Here is a 20945-nt window from a genome sequence, read left to right as displayed (position 1 = left end):
TTAAAAAATACTTAGATATAGTCTTATTAACGTGTGCTCCTGAGGAAATTCGATCACTATATTTACTTTACAGTAATAATAACAAATATTGAATAACCTGTTTACATTTTGTTTGTACTCTAGACAATTATTATTATAATATACTTGTATACGGCAAGAGATGTAATCAATAAATTACTTATGTAAAAATAACTTGGTACATTTTATTTAACATCATAATAATTTTTAATGTAAACATTAACTGTTCAACCTCATAAAAGCATATGTATTTACAAAATCAGTTTTTGTGTTTAAATAATACATTTAATTAACCATTGTGTTATGAATAATGGGTATGGGTTTCCATAAAAAATTTAACCGCAGGTCATATGCCATTTTGTTTGTGAACAAAATGTATTTTCGGTAGAAAGTCAATTACGGATACTGACACAATATCAAAAATCCAAATAGGAAGCTGACGCTAAATTAACAGCTTTTTTAATAACAAACAAAATCGTACAGGCGGCCAAATTGGATAGGATATAAATTAAATGGGATAAACAACCAATGCCAAAAGATGTACTTTAGTACCATTAATAATTAATATGTAATATAAATATTTGTTTACTACTTACAATTTATGTTTCTAAGAAAGCTTTACGTATCTAAAAATTCAAAGATATCATATAAGGATTTAGTTAAACAAATTAAGCTTTTGAAGCTAAAGATAGGACTAACTGGAAGAGTCAATCACTACAACCAAGTATGTTTTTGATCCTATAACACGCTAAGAAGCAAAACTCGCAAATCAAAATAATCGTCGCCTCCAATCAAAGTTTATATGAATTGCTTCATTGATTTCTTCTACTTGTTCATGTACAAAAAAATTGTCAAGTGAATTGTACAAATAAAGAATCCTAACAGGTCCTTTTTATCCTTTAGGTGCAATCTTCGAACGAAGTTTGACGATGATTTACTGAAACTCTTGCCTGTCTTGTACCTTTCTTATTATTGACTCTTGATTTTCAGTAGTCCATAATTTAATGTTTTTTTAACCACGTCATCTGTCATTTACCAGCGATTCGTCTGTGTCTAAGATAAGCTGTTTTTCGTTTTTTACTGTTCTAGGGAAACGTCTATAGGTTATTGTCCTAGGTATAGAAAATTCGAAATCCTAAGATTCGATATAGGTATTCTCAATAGTGACTTACTCTTCGTATGTCAGTATTGAGAATATTAATCAGTTGATTAACCTCATTTTTAGAGTTCGTGAAATTTGAGAGTCCTTTCCTATTTGGGCACCCTTCAAAATTTCAAAAAACATTATGTACCAGGTCAAAATATAACTTTTTTCTTATCGAAGAATGTCTTCAAAACCAGAAAAATTTTACCTGCAAAGATAACTGGCCTGCAACATGGAAATATATTACCCGTTAGGTGAATTTTACCAAATACTGACAATCAAAGAAAGACCACTTGAATATCAAGTTGGAAAACAATTTGTAGAGCCTTAATATAATTAAAGACAAATTTACCTTGGTGGGTACAGTAGAGAAATATAAGAGATTTAATTAGCAGCTGATTTAGTGAGTATTTCCTTTCTTCTAGCTGTTATTCTAAACGTAAAATCTCATGACTAAATCTCCGTTAATGGTTTAAATGCAGTTCAGTTGAACTGTTCAGGCGCGTAACCAACAAAATTATAATTGCCAAAATGATTTACAATCTCTGATAGGAGCGAATTTAAAAAAGTTGCTGTAATTCTGCATATATGACCGTTCCAGTCTACTCTTCTATTTCTTACCCAGTCCTTGATGTTCTCCACCTTGCATCTTCGTCGTATATCTGTACTTCTAGCTCTATACTATAGTGTCTTACCATCGATTTTTAAGGGTTTTTATATCTGCTGCTTCTAGCATTCTTTTTCTTCTCTCTGTATTCGGTCGCGTTTCTGCAGCGTACGTCATTATTAGTCTGATGACTGTTTTGTAAATTCTAAAGAAAGTAGAGCCTTTCCTTTCTTTCCCGATATTTTTATTTCTCCATGTTGTTTTATCAGGCAACCTGTGGCTTTGTTTGCTCCATTCACTTGATCTTCTACTTCTGTTTTGAGATTTCCATGACTAGATAGTGTGATGTCTAAATATTTAATCTCCATCAGTTGTTCTATTATGACTAGGATAAAATACGGAGAAAAATGTTAAATACATTAGACGTTGCATGTTCGAAGGTGGGCCTCAGAATGAACTTGTCCAAAAATAAGTTTATGACAAATATGGTCCCCAATAACCATTTAACTATTCAAAACAAAGTGGTAGAACTGGTGGGAAAATATACGTATTTGGGTCACGAAATAAGAATCAGCAGGGATAACCAAACATTCGAAATCCAAAGATGAATTACTTTAGCGTGGGCATCCTTTGGAAAACTGCAAGACACACTTAGGGCCAACATACCAATTAGCCTTAAAAGAAAAGTATTTGACCAATGCGTATTACCGGTCATGACCTATGGGGCGGAAACTATGACTCTAACCAAGACTACGGCTTCGAAATTGAGAGTGGCACAGAGACGAATGGAACGATCTATGCTTTGAGTGACGTTGCGGGACCGAATAAGAAATGAAGATCTGCGAAGAAGTACGAGTATTGCTGATGTTGTGGAAGGCATAGCGGAAATTAAATGGAATTGGATAGGCCATGTAGCGAGAATGCATGACTCACGATGGACGAGTAAAATTACACATTGGAGGCCAAGAACAGACAAACGTAGTAGAGGAAGACCATTTACACGTTGAGCTGACGACATCAGGCGTAACACGAAAAATTGGCAACAAAGAGCACAAAATCGCAAAGAATTGAGGAGTTTAGGGGAGGCCAATATCCAGCAGTGGACGTGATAAATGAAGGCTGGATGATGATGATGATAAAAATGCGGAGAGTGAACAAGGTTAGCCACATATCAATCGTAAATACGAATACTGACCAAATAAACAATGTGAAGCCTGTTGGTTTTTCGCTTTGCAAATATAATTTCTGGAATGATAAATTGGTTGCACATGTGGCTTCATTTCAACAAGGTTAAAGAAATAAATATTAGACTTACTCAGTTTGGAACTATAAAATTTGCTATTCATCGTCAGGCAACCTACGGAAAGGTTGCTTAAATGCTAAACAACAGCTATAGTTGTTTTATCATCAAATCGAATATACAATGACAGTTCTTTAAATCTGTTTCTTGACAGAGCAGTAGTATAAAACGAACGTCGAATAGAAATATCAAAAAACCACATTTTCTTGGTGGACTCTTTTGTGCATCAAAGTGCTCCTGTTTTTTTGGTTGTCTGGATGTTCTTGGTTTCATTCTACATAATGTATAGAAGCTTCTTCATCAATAAAGAAAAATAATATTTTTCATATTCGTTGTAATCAAAACATTTTAAAAATCTATCAAAGAACTAACATTTTCGTTATACTTCGTTAATCCAGGACATGCATTTACAATATTTCTTTATCGTCGTTGACTGCTTGTTGCAATAGGTCATCTTTTTCAAAAAATACCCGATTTTGCGGTATATTTTAGAACTACTGAACAATCTTTCAATTTTATACTCACAGGTTCTGAATCAGATTCTTCTTCGCTGTTAATTTCTAAAATGTCCTTCGTTTCAGACGTAGTCTCCAAGATAATGTCTTGGAAGTCGCCATTCGAGTGTTAATCTCTCTCAAGTTTCAAATTATTTCATGTTCTTCTTGTGTTAAATTCCGTTTCTTTACCAAGAATTCATTTTACATGGAAACTAAAATAAAAATAATTTTTATTAACAAAAAATTTGTACAATATCCAATCTGAGTCCTTAACCAAAGTAATAAGTTCTTTGAACCAATCGCACCAAAATGTCTTGCCATACTGAAATAAAGATCCGTGACCTTTAAATCATAATTTAAAGCAATATTGCCAGCAGCTTCAAATAATCAAAGTGTCGTATGACTGGTCTGAGTCTATCGTATTAGGTCTCTGAGAGTCCTCACATATGAGGGTTTAAAGGCTACAAATTAAAGTACATAGATCATTATCTTGTTTTATTTAACACTAATTAAATTAAGTACATGTTAAAACCCTTCATATACTTTAACGTCTTTTTACTTGTTGCAGATTTTGTGTGGGAGATCGATTTTATTTATGTGAAAATAAAATCCTCTGTGAATACGACTACGAAGAACGTCTAGTTTTTGCAAATATGGCCTATAACCCACCGCCGCTTTCTCATCTGAAACGCCAGACGTCGATTCCACCTGTAAGTAAATCTTTTATGTATTTATCAGATAACCGTATGATAAAATGAATTTTTTATGAGCAAAAACAATTTTCTCAGTTTTTCCTCATGTTTATTTTATAAATAACTAGATAATTCTATTCTTTCAATTTATTTGTAGTAGGTTTAATATTGAGTCAATTATTATTTTATTTCTTCTATTTACATTTATCAGTTGCATATCACATACCTTTTCATTACCAAAATTTCCTTTGTCAACAAATAATGTCTGCTACTTTCATTTTTAATATAAATGGTAGATGTATTGTGGTTTGAAACACAGCCAGTCTAAAATAAGCCCGTCGCTATCGTTGTTCCTCTATTTTCAATCCGCAAAGTGTCTTGAAAAGGCCAGCGGCATTATGTTAGAAAACGCCAGGTGAAACCACTCATTTCCGTACATCAGTATGGACCATGTGAAGCATTTCTACTACTACTAAGGATTTCCACAGTTTTCACTGTCTTCCTTCACTCAACCGTTTTCTCCAATTTTCCCTGTCATTCCAGTCTCCATCTCGCAGGGTTCTTTTCTCCATAGCCTCGTCGATTTCATCTCTGAATGACCTTCGGGGTCTTCCTCTCTTTCTTCTTCCAATCGGGCTCCATTCTGTGATTTTGTTTATCCAGCGTCCTCTGTCCGCTCTTCTGACGTGGCCGTACCAGGATAGTCTCTTCTCCTCTATATAGTCGATTATGTCTGATTGCACTCCCATTCTCCGCTTAATCTCTGCGTTTTCAATTCTGTCTCTTTTTGTAAGTCTACAGCTTCTCCTCAGGAACTCCATTTCTACTGCTCTTATTCTACCTCTATTTCTCTTGTTTATTGTCCAGTTTTCGGACCCATATGTCAGGATACTTCTTGTCAGGGTGTTATATATTCTCTTTTTTGTCTTTATCGTAATGTTCTTATCCCACAACACTGAGTTTAGTTGTCTTATACAGTTTCTTGTTTGTCTCAGTCTGTTGTTTATATCTTCTTCTGTTGTTCCCTGGTTCGATATTATGGTTCCTAAATACTTGAATTTATCTGTTCCATTTATTTGTCTTCCCTCGTCTATCTCTAGGTTTCTCATATCCTTGTTTTCTGTTGTTAGGTGAAGCATTTCAAGACGTAAATTCTAAAGGTTAAAAGAACTTATGGCGTAGTAGGTATTTATCAAATTTATCGAAGCCATTGCTACTCTTATCTTCATTTTTTCCAGGTTACAGTCCCACTTGCTGTTTAATGTAGCTTCAAGGTATTTAAATGTTTCAACCCGTGCAACAGCTCTATTATTTATGTTCAACTGAGCTTCCATATGGGGTTGTCTGCTGCTACATAATGGAGGAGATCTAGGATCTAGGATCTCCTCCATATTGTAGGAAGACCATTAATTTTGATGCCTTCTACGTTTTGTTGTTGAAATATCTTTACTACATAAATATTGAACAGTAGTGGGGAGAGGATACAGCCCTGTCTAACGCCTTTCCTTATCTCTACTTCTGCTGGATATAAACCGTTGGTGATCCATAGTTCCACTTTTTGATTCCAATATAGTTATTGAATCATTCTCATATCTATTTCATCGAACCCAATTTTATTTAATGTCTTTTGGTAATCAATGAAGTAAATGATAACACATTTTTTTGGTTGGAGCATTTCTACAGTAGCAACTTCATGCAAAAACGTGTCTCTCTTCTTTTCGAGCCATTTTTGAAAACAAATTGAGTGTCTCTGGTTCTCCTCATATTTGTTATAAATTCTTCTTTCTCTGGAACGTCTTTAATGCATGGCTCATTAAGCTAATTAAACGGCGTTCTTCGCAGCGACTGGCATTGTATTGTAGTTTTTTTTTGTATTGCCACGAATGTTGATTTTAGTTAACCTGTTGGTATTTGCCCCGTGCTGTATATGTTTTGTTTAACAGTTTTCATGAGCGTTTATTGCCAAATAGCTTAAGGATTTTTGCATTTATACTATTTAGTCTAATTGCATTATGTTTTTTTAAACTAAAGATTGTATTTGACTCTTAATATTGGTATTCCAGTTAGTTCTATATTTCTATCATAAGCACTTACGTTACAATTGTCAAAGAAATATCTAGTATGTACGTTTGCCAGATTTCACATATTTCATTTTTGACATACAATGCTATTTTTATTTTTGAAAAGTTTTCCTGAAAGAGTTTGTTTGTTTTTTCTCTCCTGAAAGCTTTTTATAGAAGCTGAAGGATGTGGTAGAATAGTGGGTCGACTAGATAAGATAGGTATTCTGTCCCATTAGTCATTCTCTTGCTAGCTCAGGATCTCATCTTTGGGGTGCGGAGAGTCAGAATATACATATTACTCGTTTCTTCAATATTTATTAATGACACGTTATTTACAGCTTATAGTAAATGATTTATATAGTACTTCCGCATTTATATAGGATCTATTTTGTATAGGATTTATATAGGAAGATTACATCTGTTTAGACCAAACTGCATTACGATTCTTAAGTGCCACTATTTCTTTCTGTTTACTTTTTTATAACATTAAGAATCTATTATACATCAATTCGTTACTAGGCCAAGTATGTTGATAAAATTTAAATTGAATCTGAAGCTGAATCTACAAGGTTAACTTAAATTGCAGCGAAAGTGTTTTGAGTTTTCTATTAAAAAACAAGTATTTATTGCATTAGAGTATTTATAATAGTTCTAATATTTTTGGATTTCTATATTTATCTGAGTATTTTTAACTCTTTATATAAAATCAACTCCTTTACATAAAATACAAATTAACCGTATAGTAAAAGAGACAATCTGTATAAGATCTTTTAAAATTTTAACTGAATGGTCGTAGAAAATAATTTTGTGCTTGGTTTTCTCATTACTCTGTGAATTTATAAATTTCCGGTATTGTAGAAACTGTCTCGTTTTCTTCTTAAACGTTTTCGGAGATTTATTTTAAAAATAATGAGGTGTCTGTATCTATGTACAAAAAGAAATTTGGTTTACTTTAAAGAAAAGCTCTTGTTATATTTTACTGGTAGAATAAGAAATAAGCGATATCAGATTTCACCAGTTTTATAACTGAACAATCGGAAACAGTTAATACTTTTACGAGCATTTGCGAAAGCATATCAAATATGGTTAATGGATAATGCTGATTTATTTTGAACTGCAAAATTAGTATCATTAACATTAATATAGTATGTAATAATTATTAAATCGGTATTGTGCTGTTTTTTGTTTGTTTGAGAATGCAGTGAACACGTGGGATATTACATTGTACTATTAAGAAGGGGTGTTAAAATAAATAGTTGTATATTCGTTAAACAATTATTAGGATTTTCATTACAAAAGATATTAAAATTGTGTTTATATTATTTAATCGAAGAAGAAAATGAAATTAAAATATTAGTGCAAAAGGAAGAAAACAACTGCTAATAATATTCTTACTTATACTTTCGCAAATCCAATAAAGAAATAAGAAGACGATCAAAAGTAGTAGATGTAATTCAAAGGATTGTCATGTTAAAATGGGACTGAGCAGGACACGTAGGATGAATGGAATATAACCGTTGGACCAAGCGAATTGTTGAGTACCGTTCTAGAGCAAATAAGAGAAGTAGAGGCAGACCTTGAACGTTAAGCAAATGGCTCGCTACGAATGAATGGAAAAAAACAACGAACAGAAATGAATGGCCATACCTTTAGGGAGGCTTAGATCTGATGGGGATGGATAGAATAGCTGTTGATAATAATATTTTTGTTAAGCTGCTGTATAGGACAGAACTATAGATTTGTGTTAGTAAAAGAAAAATTTCTTATACTATGAAATAATGCGCGTCGCGAACTTATCAAAATATCATATCTTTACCATATATTCAAACATTCCTTTATATATGAGGATATATTGATATTGAAGACATTAGGATAAATACCGTCCATCGAAGATATATTCTCGTTATAATTCTTTCGTTCTTACTCCAAAGAAAATAATCTTTTTATATCGAGTTTAGAGTGCTATACGTTGGTAGTTCTAGTACATAACTTTAATATATTGTATTTTTTAAAAAGCATTAAAATCAAAATAATATGAATATTGTTGTTTCAGGTATCTCTTCCAAATCATCTTATAAACGGACATCGTCCACAGGTACCGTCGTCAAATGGCGACCTCAACAACAACATGTCTGGTTCCGGTCAGCCCCCACCTAGTTCGATAGCGAATCAAAGTTTTCAAACCGTTGGCCATTTAAAGAACGGTTCTCTTTCGTTGGGAGCCGCCAGCTGAAAGTATTAATACTGTGATTAAATGTTTTTATTTTGTTATAGTTCAGTAAAAATCGAATAGACCAATGATAAACGAATCAAAAACCGCAAAATTTAAACTTGTTGCTCTGCATATTTATTGTAAACGATAACATTCAGTGCTAATATTTTTTAGTGACTCTAAAGCGAACCAATAGTTTTAGCAATATTTTGTGGTGACTTTCATGTAGAATATTTGAATGATTTCAGACAGTGAGACTCTTCTCTGGTATTCTAGATAAATGTTATTAATGATAAAAAATCAACACAATTTTTGACAAAACTGGATAGTCTCTAATAGAAGCTGCTTGTCATACATCTATAAGTCTCGTAGGAGAATAAAACAATTTATTTCTTCTGGTAATCTAATACCAAATTATAGTTGGGCTTATAAGAAAAAAACATTCTACAATTTAACAATACGGTCTTGTTCTTCTTACGATGCCTATTTGCTCCGGATATTGGCGATCAGCATGGCTATCCTAACTTTGCTTGCAGTTATTTTAAATAATTCGGTTCTAGACGTATTAAACCACTTTTTCAGGTTGTTAGGCCAAGATATTCTTCTTCCTCCTAATCCCTCTTTCCTAATACCTATGAGTTGCAACAGGTCGTATATCTGTTCATTTCTCATAACATGGCCAAGATATTCTAATTTGCGCTCCTTGATTGTGTTAATTTTACGAAAGATCTCAACATTAGTCCCATAATCCACCCATGAAATTCTTAAAATGCGTCTCGAAGGCCTCAAGTACCATCTTAATATGGAAAATGGAGAACCTAATGCAATATTTTTGAACAAACTGCGACCGAAACCACTATTGGTATGTTTGCAATTGATATATAATTAACATTAATCGATCAAAATCCAATAGTGGCTTCAGAAAAAGTTCGTATGTCCTCTGATATTTAAGGCGAAACTTAAATACTTATTAAATACTACTAGGTATCTATATATATTCAGGGATTCTACAGTATTCACTGCCTTCCCTCGCTCAACCGTTTCCATCTCCCACTGTTGTCCCATTACTTCCTTACTCATGGCGTCGTCTAATTCGTTCCTCCAGGATCTTCGGGGTCGTCCTCTTTTTCTCCTTCCTATGGGGTTATTCTCTTTATCCATCTGCTGTCGCTAGTTCTTCTTACAACAGTTGTTCCAGTGTGTCTGTATGGTCTATGCATTATCTTCCTGCCGTAAAGCCTGCCTGATCCTCCCCGATTTAGCCTTTTATCGCTTGCTCTATCTTTTCTCTCAGTATCTTCCCATACAATCTTCCTATTGATAATATTACGCCTCCTCTGTAGTTTTCGCATCGTTTTCTATCTCCTTTCTTAAATATAGATCTTATATATACCTCTGCCTATTCCTTTGGGAGCTGTTCTCCATTTATGGGTTTCTGAAATATCCATTTTATCATCCGGTGTAATTTTTTTGAGCCGTACTTTATAAGCTCAGGTGAGATGCCTCCAGGTCCCGGTGCTTTCTTATTTTTGATTGCTTTTATGTCCGTTCCCATTTCCCTATCTATTATTTCTATTTCTTGTTGTGGGGGTCTACTTCGTCTTTGCCTGTTTTCTTTTCCAATAAATTGTGTCGTAAAATTTGTCCTGTATATTTCCCAATTTAATTTTTTCTTTTGACTTTTGTTTCAATCCTCTCAGTACTTTCCATGACTCCGAAGTTCTTGTTCCTCCTATGTATGTTTCAATATTTAAGCAGGTTCTTTCCCATTCTTCATTCTTTTGTTGTGTTAAATAAACTTCATCGTTGTTTGTAGTCTGCCATTTTATGTATAGTTGTTTTTTTTCTTCAATTATTCTGTTTGTTGATTCATTTATTTCATAATAGTGCTGTTTATTTGTTATATGTTCTTTTCTCCAAGGACTTCGAATGCTGCTTGTTTTATACTCGCCTTTATATGCTCGTATATTTCTTCGATGTATATTTAGGTATCTAAAACGTAATAAATAATAAAAAATGAACACTTTTTCGATGGCTAACTAAAAAGCTTCTGACATTCTATGACATGTCAATTTTCCTGCGAGTAACTTGTACTACCAGACTCGAAATATGGTGAAATAAAGTAAAGTATGACGTGTAGTGAAATTTGTTTTGTGTATAATATACACCGTAAATATCTTATATGTAGATGTAAGCCCAGAAACACCCAGTAAGCAAACTTTACCTTTCTTAAACGTTAATAAATGAGACCCCCTTTAATAAGATATCAAAATATTTATTTGGACTGTCTCAAAATAATCCCATTATATTTTATAAGAGAGTTGTGGGCAGTTAAGTGGACTCTTTATCTTATTTCTGAGCAGATTTATTTAGGGACGATCTTGAAAATAAATTCATACGACTCGGGGTCAATTGGTTGAAAGTAAATCGGTCAAATTTATTGTTGGAATTTTTGGAGGTGAATCGGAATCAAAAGGACATCTAAAAATAGTAATGGCAAAATATATTGTCGTCCCAAACATCCATAAAAGTAATATTTTATGGAGTTTTCTATGATAACGGTTAATTTTATAGAATTGTTCACTGGATCGAGATTTCACTACAATAGAAAAGTTAACAGAGTGTTAGTAAATAAATCTACGTTATTAGTTTAAGGTTCATTGTTTTGGGATTTATGAGATATAAAGTTATATAGATAAAATGGTGCAAACTTACTCAAATTCAAGATCAAAGTAAACGATAGCTCTTCTGTAGGATGTCTTTCTAAACAAGCAGTTTTACCAGATGGCAATTACTTATACTTACTTATCCGTGGCTTTACACAGCATATTATGCTTACCTTTGATCACATTCCAATCGGTATCTTCTTGTTGTATATATCTTCTTCAGTGAGGTCTCTGTTATCCATTGCTGTTATTATTTAACTGTTTCGCTGTAATCTAGGACGTCCTTTTTTCCTACTATTTGATTTTCTTGTCTCGTTCATCCTTCGTATATGTCCATACCAGACAGCGTCTTTTCCATATTTAGTGTCTCTTACACATTCATTAGTTTTGGTAACTGGTTATAGTCCATTATGGTAACAACTTAGACTGTGGGCTTGTTACAATTCGTTCATTTCTCACTTTGTCCATTAGTAAAAATCTGCAGTTTTTTTTCCAAAACAGTATTTCAAAAAGATCACAATTAAGACTATATATTCTGAGAATTTTGAGGTCTTTCATCATAACAAATCGGCGCAAACACTAATGCATTCGTCTTGAAACAGCACACGCATTGCTGTGAAAGTTGGGTCTGCCTTGTTTGCTTGTAATAAGTCGTTAATAGTAGATTGTTCAATAGGCCTTCCACTATTCTTCTAATTTATGGATTCATTATATTCCTCTCTCTCTCCCACTCCATCTTTCTCTCTTCCGGAGTCTTCGCTGACTTATTAATCAATGTTCGATATTTAGACTATGCAAGTGCCTATCATATTTGCTTTAAGCTCTGAAACCTCACCAGTATATAATAAATAGAGTAGCGGTTTTAGTACACTACCTTGCGGTACTCCAGCTTTGATTTCTCTCATCCCAGTAAATGCCTCTTCCTGCTTAATTCTGAAGAATCTGTTTAAGATGTAAGATTCCAATAATTAAGAGTATTGCTTTGGTAGTAGTCTGTTTGCTTGTGAATGAGGCCCTATTCTATAGAAAATTTGAGCAGCATCCAGAAAAACGGCTGAACATTTGTTCTAATATTGGTTTTAATCTTTCTTGCAATAGTTTTTCAAATAGTTTCGATAGTACATACGGGAAACGTAGATATAGGTCTATACGATGAAACTTCATCTTCCAGTTTACATGGCTTTCCTAAGTCTAAATGATGCATTTATTAAGTGAATAATTTTCACTATTACTTTTCTTGGAAGCTGTTTAAATATTTCTCCTGTTACCAGATCAATTCCAGGCGCTTTTCTAGGATAAATATTCTCATTTATTTCCTTTTGGACAACAAATTTTCCAAAAAAATTAATTTCCATTTCGTCTTGGTAAATATTAGTCAGTTCCTCAAGGTCATCTCCCTCATTTGATTGGAATTTACTTTTCAAAAAATGTTCTGTAAACGCTTAGCTTTCTGTTCATTGTTATTTTCATAAAGCAGGCTACGTTTTTAAATATCATTTTTTTTTGTAGCGCAAATGAGCAGCGATTGCCTTCTTGCATTATGTTGTTAATCTCTTGTGTGATGTTATTGTTAGAACTTATCGTAGTTCATAAATATTTAAACTGATAATATTGCTTTCAAAGTTATGGTTACATTCTGCTCTTATTGTAGCCTTATGTTGTGTTTTATTATCGTTACTTTTTACTGTACTTGTAGATCCTTCAACACAAGCTGCTGTGAGATTATTTAACTTTTTTGGTATATGATGAGCAGAAAAATATTTTATATTATCCACAAAGAAAATAAAATTCATGTAGTTGGCCTAAATCCTTTACAAAAGGTATATAATTAAAATACCCTTTTGGGCTAAACCACAGAACGTTTTCGAAGTAACAAGTTCATCATCATTGTATTTAACAGGTATACATGAGTCAAGCTGCTAAATATTTGGATAAAAACCCTTAAAAAGTTAGTGTGATGTTAAAGTTTTTAACAGATGCCCTGCAGGGCAACTTAACACTACAAAGTATGAGGTTGCTGACCTGAGAAAAACGTCTATGTATGTAATCAGTACATTTTATCTCTACTTTTATGTATGAGTGGGTATAATATCTTTCTTTGCAGGGCATGATACTTACTCTTCTTTCCAAATTTAAAAAATGAGCTCATTAAAAGTAGGTACCAAATTTTTGTTTCATTATTAAAATTTCTACAGATACAGTGTCGTTTCCTGAGGCGTTTTTTCACTGTATTCGTTATACTTAGAGTTCGGCTGTAAGATACACATATTCCCGCTGGCTTCACTTGCTTGCAGGTTTAGCAGTTGGTCAAAGTAGCTTCTCTAGGTTTCTATCACTTCCATGTTACCTTCGTCATTTCTTATGACAGTTTCAACACTTGGTTTATAGCCGTTTTTTATATTGTTTATTTCCAAAACGCAATGTATTACTTCTGTTGTTCATTTTCTTAGATTCTAATTCTTTAATAATATTTTAAGTGTCTCTTTTGACGATTATCATTATGTTTACTTTACTCTGTACCCTCTGTATTGCTGTACATTTTGCTCCATCGTTATCGAGTTTGGTTCCTTAACTTCTAACTAAGACTCTTTTGTATTCGCTATCAAACTAGTTCTTCTTAATCTTTAGCTGTCTTTATTTTTCTTACATTGGTTTGAATGGTGAGTATTTAAAATTTTAATTATTTCCTACTTTGCGTCAGTATTTGAAAGACTCAGTTCTGTCCAACTGTTCTCTTGTTTAGAAATTCTTTGCCTGAATTTTGCTCTAATCAGGAAATTTTCCCTATCTCTGTCCATATCCTGGAAACTTTCAACGTCCATAATGGTACTCTCATGTCTTAAATGTCTTAAAATAATCAGAAAATGAATAATCTGATTTTTTGTTATTCCGTCATTAGAAATCCAGGTCTACTTATGGATAATTTTCTGATTTAATGTCGTTAATTTTAACATCGTTGGGTCTATTATGTCTATTCATGTAGGCTGTCTTTACCGATTTTGGGTCTAAATTCTTTTTCTCTTCCTATCTTAGCAATAAAATCTCCAATAACAAGTGTCACGTCCTGTCTAGACAAAGCTACAAGAAACTTTTATAACTGATAAAAAACATCTTAGTTGAACCGTTCTTTTCTTTGGTTGGTGCCTAGTCGATAGTATCGAGATATTACATAATTTTTTTTTACATCTCATTCATGTAACAAATAAATGTATAGATTACCTAGAGAAAAAAAAATATGATACAAGTCGGAGTTTATTGTTTCACCAGTTATGAGGAATTTGGATCATGTTAATCGTGGGGAAAGTCTGATCAATAGTGTCATGAAAAGATGTATATTATATTTCTCTCTTCAGTAGCGTTAGAGTCCAAGTCAAGCATAATATTTGGCTCCAAGCATCCCATTTTTTAACGATCTATATAATTATTTTTATCCTCCTTAAAACGCTAAAAATCTTGCTGAAAAATAAAAAAAAATGTGTTTTTGTTCCAGTCTCAGTGAATGCATTACCAAGTAATAGCTTCAACTATGAGAAATCATACATTTTCGATCATGTAGAGGGGTAAACGCAGAAATCGCCTTCTATTGTGAAATTTTGTTCGTCTTCTTGAAGTTTCTGGCTAGTAGTTCAAAGCTAATAAATACATAGATAATTATATAGCAAGAGGGGTGATTGGTATAATGATTTAAAGAGTTGATGACAAGTAATATTGCTATAATTAAAACAACATATAAAAATATGTACATATTTTTTAAAAAGGCAAAATTTAATTTTGTATTGCCATTGTCGTACTATAATCCATTAAGAAAATATTATTGTAAATAATAACATTGGTTTATTCGTTTATTACGCGTTACTAGTAAGTTGTATATATTAAAACAGGTTGTAAATTAATGCTCAAAATGTATACCACTATCAAAAAATTGTGCAATATCATGTGTTAGGATTTTCAGACATTCCACTACTGATACATAGAGAGTTTTTGACTACATTTGGATAAATTGGTTAATCAGCGTTACTGTAATGAATATATATTTACTTTGTTATATACAGCTTCCACTATCTACAAATTTTCCGCGCAGTACTAGGCTACGTCTAGTGTCGTTTGTATTTTGAAGCTATCGAGGTTTACCAGGTATTTTAAACCAGATGAAGTTGTATTCTGTGCTGATCCTCTTCTAGCAAATCATCAGTGATTTCATTGTCGGGTATTTCCTGATGACCTAGCGCCAATACAATATGACACTGTTTTTTATGTTCCGTCAGTCTATCGAGTACTTCTTGTCATTCCCACACTAGCGTAAAAAATATTTCGGGCTCTTAAGAGCTCCCAAAACGTGACTATCTCTGTCGATTAATTCGATGAAGTTCAAAAGTTCTCGCATTAAGTTCTCATGTCGGTTTTATAATCGCTGTTGTTCTTCTACATGTTCCGTTTAATGCTATTGTATCTTATTGGATGGGCTTAGACATGCTCCACACAGAACAGGCGTGGTAATCTACTAAATAACACAAGGTCTCGGATGCTAACTTTAGTTGTATTCGTGTTTACTTTTTAAATCTTCGTCGGAACCATTTTATAGCTGCATAGGATGGGTTGTGCAAGCGAGTACATGTCAATAATATTCTAGCTAGAACCATAATAAATTTGGTAATAAACACCAACACTTACAGACTAAATAAAATGGGAATTTTGAAATTATTCTAACTTCAATATTCATGTTTTTAATAAAGAGGTTAGGAAAGACATATAATATCTAGACAGCACGCTGCAATCTAAACCCGTTTCTCCAGTACGATAGAGAAAAAGTCCTTGCATACGTGCAGGCATTGCATCTCATTTTAATGACCGGGGTTTATTGGCCACGTGACCTTCCCGTTACCACACAATCTCCAGTGGAAAGGTCACGTAGTCGATAAACCCCGTCCATTAGAAAGAGTTACAAGGACTGCTTGAATACAAGGACTTTTTTTCTGTCGCATTGGGGGAACCGGTTTGGATTGCTTTCTAGGTTTTGTATGTATTTTTAGAAAACAAATTTTTTAACCCAGTTGTATCAAAATCAGATTAGGTTTGTTACCGAGGTTAGCTTCAAGATGATTTTAGCCCTTGAAATACCTTGAACAAAACCAAAGGTTTTAATTCAAATTGAGAACTTCTCTGAACAAATTCCAAAATGTTTTTCCTGCGTATGAAAAGGATGGTCCTACAACACTTGTGGGTAAAACGCAAATAAAGCTGACAGGTCTTCTGAGTTTGCACTCCATTTTTTTTTCCTCTTTTGTGCACTGCAGTCAGATATATTGTAGCCAAATGGTTTGTTACATATCTTCCAGTAACTATTGAAAATATCCGTATTTTCGCTATTCTGCTATACGTAACAATTTGGTTAGCTAATAGAATCATGATTGGGCTTTTTTATTATTATTATTTTTTATTATATTTCATCCAGCTTTAATTGGGTTAGTTAGTTCTTCTTCTACTTTTACTTTTATTGTGTTGTTTTGGTAGATATTTTCGATCGTTTTGATTGTTCCTAAACGAATCTCTCTTGCTTTCAATAAGTGGATATCGTCCTTTAATTTGACCCTATCAAATGCCTTCTTGGGGTCAATAGAATAGCTAATAGAATCATGATTGGGCTTTTTATTATTATTATTTTTTATTATATTTCATCCAGCTTTAATTGGGTTAGTTAGTTCTTCTTCTACTTTTACTTTTATTGTGTTGTTTTGGTAGATATTTTCGATCGTTTTGATTGTTCCTAAACGAATCTCTCTTGCTTTCAATAAGTGGATAACGTCCTTTAATTTGACCCTATCAAATGCCTTCTTGGGGTCCACGAAACATAGATATGCCGATTTGCTGTACTCTAATGATTTCTCTTGCACCTGCCTCATTATAAATATAGCGTCGGTGTATGACATTCCCGACCTAAAACCTTGTTGTTCTTTTGCTAGCGTTATAATTTCATTCAGTTTATTTGTTATCAATTTGGTGTATTTACTCGTGTTGGGACGAAATGCTGTCTGGAATATTTAATGCAGATTGTAAGTTTTTACGAAGGTCCTAGATATATACATGGTTTATTGGTAAGAAATTAATATAAAAGTAAACATAAAACATAGATACATAGTTAACTTATACTGTTGACAATTACAACAAATTAAAAATTGGAAGTAAAATACTCCTCATATGTAAAAAAGGCATTCACTATAAGGTAATTCTTAATTTTTGCTTTAAACTGATGAAAATTAAGGCCTTTTATTCTAGCTGGAACTAAGTTGTAGAATTTTATGGCTAAATACCTTGAACCATTTCTGGATCTCTCAAGTCGGCCAAATTCTGGTATAAGATTATTGTTAAATCTGGTGGGATAATTGTGAAAATCTACATGCGCATTGTATTGGCTAAGATTCTATTTAATGTGCAACATTTAAAAGCTCTAAAGGAGTTTCTACAGTCTGCTCTATAACAGAGCCCAGAGATAATACGAACACACTTTCTTTGTCGTGCAAACACTGTATCAATCCTAACCTTTATCCTAACTATGATTTAATTTGTATAAATGTTTTTTTAGTCAATTGTGTTTGATTAACTAATTTATCCAAATCTTATGATAAACTTCAAATTACGAAATGTTGGTGTACCAGTGTGAAGTTTAAACCAAAGATGACAAACTTAGTTGTTTACAATAAACATATCGGTCTTGATTTTCTAAATAATTTTGCTTAAAAGATAATTTCACAGATTTTTTTTGGACGCTGTTAGCTTCATCTACTGTATCCAATAGCCATTTTAATATTTACTTTCATGACATAATTTCGCGGTGGAACTCGTACCTGTTATATTTTTAGACTTCAGCATAATCTTCACAAACAAAAGCCGAACAGATCAACTCAAACTTAAACTCAAACAATAATTTATACAACATTCCATTAGAACTTATCACCTATTAGGATCCTACTGAATAATGACAATACTGAACATAACATAACATAACAATAGTGGAAGAAAATCATCAAATACGAAGGGGATGGGAAGCTGCAGAATGAACACAAGGGTCAGCCATACTCACTAGGCGGCCCGCGGGCCGCATGCGGCCCTCGGAGCGATTTTTCGCGGCCCTCAGACTGCTAGGCAGTAAAACAAAATTTGCGAGTTATAATGTAATTATGTTTCTATTTATGTATTTAATGAGATTACAGTATTGTACCGCATTTCGCATTAGTCATCTTTACCTCCACCACAGTGGCACTGGCCGGCCAGTAAAGATGTTTTAAAACCTTGTGGACCTCGTAAATATGCATGTCCGAAAAAATAAATGGACCCTAAAAACATTTACCATTTACTGTAAATTTTTTAACGAATTGATTTGAAAAACGTTTTTTCTGTGTGTACTGATAGTTACCCATCAATGTTGTTCAGCTGTTGAAAAAACACTTGGGAAATGATAATTTATTGATAATTTTTGAAAGAACTTATGTCGCAATATGGGGACATTCTTTACCACACAGAAGTGAGATGGCTGAGTAAGGGTAAAGTTTTGGAACGTTTCTTCAGCATTCGACATGAGATTAATCTGTTTTTGGCTACCAAGAATAAAGAGTTTCCTGATATTCATAATTTTGGTTGGTGGCTTAAAGTAGCGTTTCTCACTGATACAATGAGCATTATCAATGAAACATTGACCAAATTGCAAGGAGACTACAATAACATTGTAACGAAAATGATAAATATTGTGTTTTCACTTGAGCAGAAGCTGAATATGTATATTGAAGAATTGTCAAATGAAGATTATTCCAGCTTTCCTTCCGTTAAAGCACTGTTTGACGAAAATTCAGATGAATGTCACGAAGTTTCTGACCTACTGAAGCTGTTAGCAGACCTAAAGGATGAAATGTCTGTGAGGTTTAGTGACTTCAGGAAGTTCCAAGAACCATTTCGCTTGGTGAAAATCCATGGGCAATAACAACAGCAAATGTAGCTCATCTTTCTATTTTTGGATTCGAAGCTGGGGATTTGAAACATGAGTTAATTGATCTTCAGAATGATACAGAGCTCAAAAGTATTTTTGAAGAAAAAAAGAACGAAAAAAATTGACTGTGCTCAGAAAATTGTGTGTATTTTTGCATCTATATATGTCTGTGAATATACATTTAATAAGCTGAAGTTCATAAAAACAAGTACAGATCTAGGCTAACTAGTGAGAACGTTGAAAACATTTTAAGAATTTCAGTTTCTTTCCAACCTGGTAACATAGATGCCATTCTCGAGAGCTCTTGAAGATTTCGCCCGTCGACTTCAAAGAATAAACAAATTCAGGACTTGACATTCCTGGAGTCAAGTAAAAGACATTTTCCTACTTTTTACATGCAAAACAGTCTATATAATTTATAATTATTTTGTTTTTACGTAACTTGTAATTAACTTATGTTATCGTCATATAGTTTTAAAGTTATTTCATACCACCACTTGTATTTGCGGCCCTGAGGAAAATTTCATTCAAACTATTGGCTCTCAAAGAAATCCTAGTGAGTATCACTGTGCTAGATGAACAGAGAATAAGTATATCGTACCAAATCGAATAGTCACCAACGCAACAATAAAAGCATTTAGGATCAGTGGATACATGATGGATATCGTATACAAAGCATAATATATACTTATGTATGTCACCAAATTCTGTGCCGAAATATTCCAAAAAAAGAAATATAAACGAAAAAATTAATAACAAATATTTGGCTGTTAGTAAAGACAAATAATATAGTAGAAAACGTGTTTAAACAACTGACACTGCAATATTGAAAAAATACGAATACTCAAAACCTGAATAACTTTCCTATTGTAATGTTTTTATTATTCTAATTTATTGTTTTTATTTTTTATTAAAGGTTCTACACTTATAATACTTATACGTTTATTTACAGTTTTTATTTGTACAACATAACTAATTTATTTACACGAAGAATTATATAATTTATCTACGTTCGTTACATTTTTAAAAATTCGACGCGATGTTCAAAAACTAACTCTTCTCTTTACAACAAAATTCCTCTTTAAATATAAAATGCCGCTAGTTCCGAAATCGCCGCGATTTCCCATCGAAGAGTCCAGAAGGTCTCTCAGACTGATTTTATTCGGCCTGCTTCTGGAAATTTTAAGTCGTGGGTGACTCATCATAATATAGGTAAACAGGTCTTTCAACTGAGCGCCAAAATAACTAGAATAGAAAAGATATTAGTAATAAATATGTTTACAGTTTTGAGTCATATGACACGTCATTATTTATCGTAACACTATTAACAACGAAAAATCAAAAAGTATTTGACTGAAAATAAAAAAAAAACATCAAAAATCGTAAAAGTATCGTAGAATAATAATCGTAAAATACGCAGTAATTTTATTTAGAAACTCCAGACTGATAAAAATCTCAATAGCACAGCAATGTATAGAAAATCTTAGTAGATGGGTAAAACAAGAAATTAACTTGTTCTACTCAAGCCAGTTAAGCATACCTATGTACGATCTTGTATAATAAAAAATATACTAGTAAAGTTGTCATAATTATAATAGGTATAGACTAAGAGCCAACAACCACCAGATATACATTATAGTTTTAAGTTTTAAGTACGTCTTATTAAATACACGAGCGAGTTTTTCCAAAAACAATTTATTTTATGAAATATAACAACATTGTTATAATATAACATGCACATAGATTAAAATAATATTTAACTAACGAA

At 32.9% G+C, this 20945-nt stretch overlaps 1 protein-coding gene across 3 annotated transcripts in view; it reads left to right on the top strand.

The window, feature by feature from the left end:
• The window catches only part of LOC140444039 (LIM domain only protein 3-like), a 266424-nt gene extending 245867 nt beyond the window's left edge, over positions 1–20557 (top strand). For all 3 annotated transcript variants that reach the window (XM_072535632.1, XM_072535631.1, XM_072535633.1), the window contains 2 exons: positions 4135–4276; positions 8375–20557. In XM_072535632.1, the coding sequence (XP_072391733.1) occupies positions 4135–4276; positions 8375–8554 (322 nt within the window). In that variant the 3' untranslated portion in view covers positions 8555–20557. The remainder of the gene's footprint in view (positions 1–4134; positions 4277–8374) is intronic.
• Positions 20558–20945: the final 388 nt, after the last annotated feature.

This window comes from Diabrotica undecimpunctata, chromosome 6 (assembly GCF_040954645.1).
Source record: "Diabrotica undecimpunctata isolate CICGRU chromosome 6, icDiaUnde3, whole genome shotgun sequence".
Classification (NCBI taxonomy): domain Eukaryota; kingdom Metazoa; phylum Arthropoda; class Insecta; order Coleoptera; family Chrysomelidae; genus Diabrotica; species Diabrotica undecimpunctata.
This window is presented reverse-complemented; position numbering and strand designations above follow the sequence as displayed.